A 4027-nucleotide genomic window follows, 5' to 3' on the forward strand; every position below is an offset into this window, starting at 1 on the left:
AAATCTGGCTATCTATCCATCAGCAGACCCATCTGACAGTTCCTTGATCAATCCAACCTTTTATCCATCAGCAGATCCATCTTGGGTCCACCCTTAGCTTCATCTAGCAATGTTTCCTTCAGTTTGCCTGTTAATCTTTCTGGTACTTGTTCTTCTCAAGGATGCATGATGAATCTTAAGATTCACTATGGATCATTTCTTTTTTCTTTTTTCTTTTTTTTCTTTTTTGGGTCCTTTTGTAAATGTCCTGGAAATACCATTTCCATTTTCCTCTCATTTCTTGAAAAATGCCCCCTTTTCATTTCCTTACCCATACCTAAGAAATGCCATTTCCAAGGGAAATGAGGGAAATGGCTCCTCTTTATGAAGTGTAAATACTGCTTTACTGCAATCGGATGGAAAAAGCAAAAGGAAAGGACATTCCTCCAGTCAAATGAAATCCTTGTGTTCCTTGATTATTTCTAATGGACAACCTAATCACACTCATTGCAAAACATGAAAAGACAAACAATTCAATGGCAATGAGCAGCTTTAAAAACACAAGAAATGCATAAAACCTTCAACATAATTAAGGTAACAAAATTTCCGAGCGACAAACTAGCTAAATATGGATCTCATTGAATGATGGGACACAAAAACAGTACAGTTGACTATCAAACCATGAATTACTTCCTCGCATGGTTGTGCCTAATCATCACTAATATCAATGCTTTTTCTGACTTCTGGGTTTAGGGGAGATCTTTCCGTATGCCTTGAGCCTCGACTGTGATAGCTTAAGTTGAGCTTGCCGGCGTCTTCTCTTGCTTCGCCTAGACAAATCACCCGCTTCACCATCCGATTCCTCCAAATGAGTCCTCTCTTGCTTTGAAGACTCTGGAACCGAAGAAGCTGCACGACTATCATGCTTCGATTTACCCTTCCTACCAACCTTCAGATCATTTGCTTTCCCTCCTTGAAGCAGTAGCTTCTTCTTCACTTTCTGGTCATATCTCTTCAGCTTGGATACCTTCCATTCAGTTTGCCTATACGGGGCGAGCTTTTTCAAAGAAACATACTGGTTCAAATCCTTGTCATCCGCCATTAGTAACTCCGCAGCATTCAATCCGTATCTGTTGGAAGGCACCGACATGTACTTAAACCGTGTCTTCAAGTCCCCAATGGTGTCTTCATAGTCCAACTTATAATATTCCTCCAAATCCTTATCAAGAGCGACCTTCTCCTGAAAGGAAATCTCATGCTTCCTTTTCCTCTTACCATCCCGATGCTCTTCTTCTTCTCCTTCTTCTTCTTGCTCTGGGTCTGCCAAAATTTCATCATCATTCCCATCTTCCCTATGCTTTAGGATTTTCTCCCTTACAGCTACAAAACCACCCCGCTTCCTTTTCTTCTTACCATCTTGACGCTCTTCTTCCTCATCTTGCTTGAGGCCATCGGACATCTCATCATCATTCTCATCTCCCTTATGCTTTAAGATTTTCTCCCTCACAGCTAAGAACCCATCCCCAGGCCTGCACACATCCCAGCCCTTTGGAAGCCCAAGCAACTCATCTTCCTTATCAAAATCAGGCTTTTTGAGATCATCCAGATCACAGTCGCTTCCGAAGCCTGGATCAGGGTCCTCTGCATCATAATACCCCTCACTGAACATCTCTTTCATCTTCTTATCGTATTCTTCCGGATTGAAATCCTCCTCCAGATCACCCACATCTAATACACATCCCCCATCCTCTCCAATCCCCGCAATGGCCCGTATCTTTTCAAGCTTCTCCATAATCTCCTTCTTCTTCACATTCTTCAGATGCTTCAGCTCCTCCTTCCTCTCCAACTCTGCCAATGTCTGCCTCTCCTCCTTCCTCTTCCTCTGCTCTTTCCTAGTGTTCGATTTCTTCCTAACAGACCCTTCCAAAAACCTCGCATGGCCCAGCACCCGGTCACCAGTCCCCTCCTCATGCCTAAACTGACATTCCAATTCGAACTTCTCCTGCTTCTCTAACTCCTCCGCATCCTCCAAAACCTCCATAATCTCCTCATCTGTCGGCTTCTGGCCCGCTTCCCTATCGACCCACATCTTGTTCTTCAAGAAACTCTTCAAGAACATCTCATTCTCACTCAAGTTCCCGTCATCACCGAAATACTCATCCAAACGCTTATCGATCTCCCCATCACTCCCGGACTCTTCTTCCGCCTTCTTCTTCTCAACGAGCAAATCCCCGCCATCATCATCGTCGTCGTCGTTGCCACCATTAAAAGCCTCGTCAGCTGCCTTCAAGAATGACCGTCGGATCTCCTCTTGCTCGTCGCTGTAGCTCTTCACCTTCGATCCCGAATCCTTCTCTTCGAATTCCGCTCCCTCTTCTATCAAATGCTTCGCGACGACATCCTTCAAATACATTGGCTTTTTATCCTTCTTCTTCTTCCCTTCCTCGATTCCGCGCTCATCTTCATTCTCCGAATCAAAGAGCTTTGAATCCTTACTATCAAGAATCGGGTCCATCTTCTTCACTTTCACAAGCGCATCGTAGAATTCCAGATCCTTCCCATCGGAGTCCACCAGATCATCGTAGCCGTCAGATTCCGACGATTCGTCGGAATTAAGATCTGAGCCGTCGACGAAGCCACGCTTCTGCAGCTCCTTGAGACGGTGGAGATCTTCGCGGCGCTTGTTGTGCTCGTACCGGCGGGCGAATTCCTGGTCGATCTCGATCTTGGATATCTCTTCGGCGTCGGAGGAGGAGGACGATTCCGAGCCGTCGAACAGATTCAACCCCATTCCGCTCTGCTGGGAGGGATGGAATCGGATTCAGAAAACCCTAACCCTAGAGCCGATTGAAGGGTACCGATTTTGGGGTTTCAGAGACCTCGACGATAACAGATTCAGACAGTAGAGTAGAGTAGGGCTGGGCAGGGCAGGGCAGGGCAGGCGAGGGAGAGGGAGAGGGAGAGGGAGAGATGCAAGGGATTTTTGTCAGTTAGGGTTTTGTGGGACGCGGATTTCTTTAGCTGGAAATTCGTCCGCTGGGAAGCTAAGTGGGGCCCACAGTGATGTTTGTGAGAAATCGGATTTTTGTCAGTTAGGGTTTTGTGGGACGCGGATTTCTTTAGCTGGAAATTCGTCCGCTGGGAAGCTAAGTGGGGCCCACAGTGATGTTTGTGAGAAATCCCCATCCATCCGTTTTGCGGGCTCATTTTAAGAAATGTTACCAAAAATGAGCCGGATACAAGACTCTAAGTGGACCACACTAGAGGAAACAGTTGGGATTCAACGACCTCCCTTAAACATTCACATGGCCACAAAAGTTGTATCGGTATAATTGCTTTTATGTTTTCAGTTCATCAAAGTGGAAATGATATCATGGACCGTTTGGCACCATTGATCTGAGGGGATTCCAAATCGCATGGTGTTTGGCATCATAAAGAAACTGCGATGTTTACAATCCCCTCAAAGAGAAGGTTTCAAATCCTCCATGGGAGCTTGGATCACATCTAAAATGATTCCAAGAGTTGCGTATGTAATATCACTATTAAATTATTAGGCACATAGTCCACTAATGATATTCCAAAATAACTAGATTATCAATTGCATCACTACAATTACTTTAACATGATGATCAATGTCATCTAAATATTGTTCATGTAAATCTTGATATTAAAAATTGTTTGTTAGTCACTCGGACATAATCTTGTACTTGTGGCTCATGCGATAATTGGAATTTCATCATTTTCAAGCATAGTATATATTTCAATGGGCTTATTACAACCAATGTGTCAAACATTACATACATTCACTAATTAGATATGTTAAAGTTAATATAGTAATTAAATTCAAAACCCTTTTAGATTAAAGTATTCCCAATCCAGGGGAAGCGGATTGCGTAACGAGTAAACTTTGTGAGGCTCATCATGCTTTATGTATTTTATCTACTCCGTCCATCCATTTTACCTGATAATTTTAGGGATTGAGCAAAAAAAATGAAGTATATTCAACTCTCAAATGGACCACACCACAAGAAAAAGTGTGAATTGAACA

At 43.7% G+C, this 4027-nt stretch overlaps 1 protein-coding gene across 1 annotated transcript; it reads right to left on the minus strand.

The window, feature by feature from the left end:
- Nucleotides 1-424: 424 nt before the first annotated feature.
- On the minus strand, nucleotides 425-2931 carry LOC131251085 (uncharacterized). Its single transcript, XM_058251589.1, has one exon. It carries the CDS (start codon nucleotides 2768-2770, stop codon nucleotides 704-706), a length of 2067 nt encoding a protein of 688 aa, XP_058107572.1. The 5' UTR covers nucleotides 2771-2931; the 3' UTR covers nucleotides 425-703.
- Nucleotides 2932-4027: the final 1096 nt, after the last annotated feature.

This window comes from Magnolia sinica, chromosome 7, assembly GCF_029962835.1.
Source record: "Magnolia sinica isolate HGM2019 chromosome 7, MsV1, whole genome shotgun sequence".
Taxonomy (NCBI): Eukaryota; Viridiplantae; Streptophyta; class Magnoliopsida; order Magnoliales; family Magnoliaceae; genus Magnolia; species Magnolia sinica.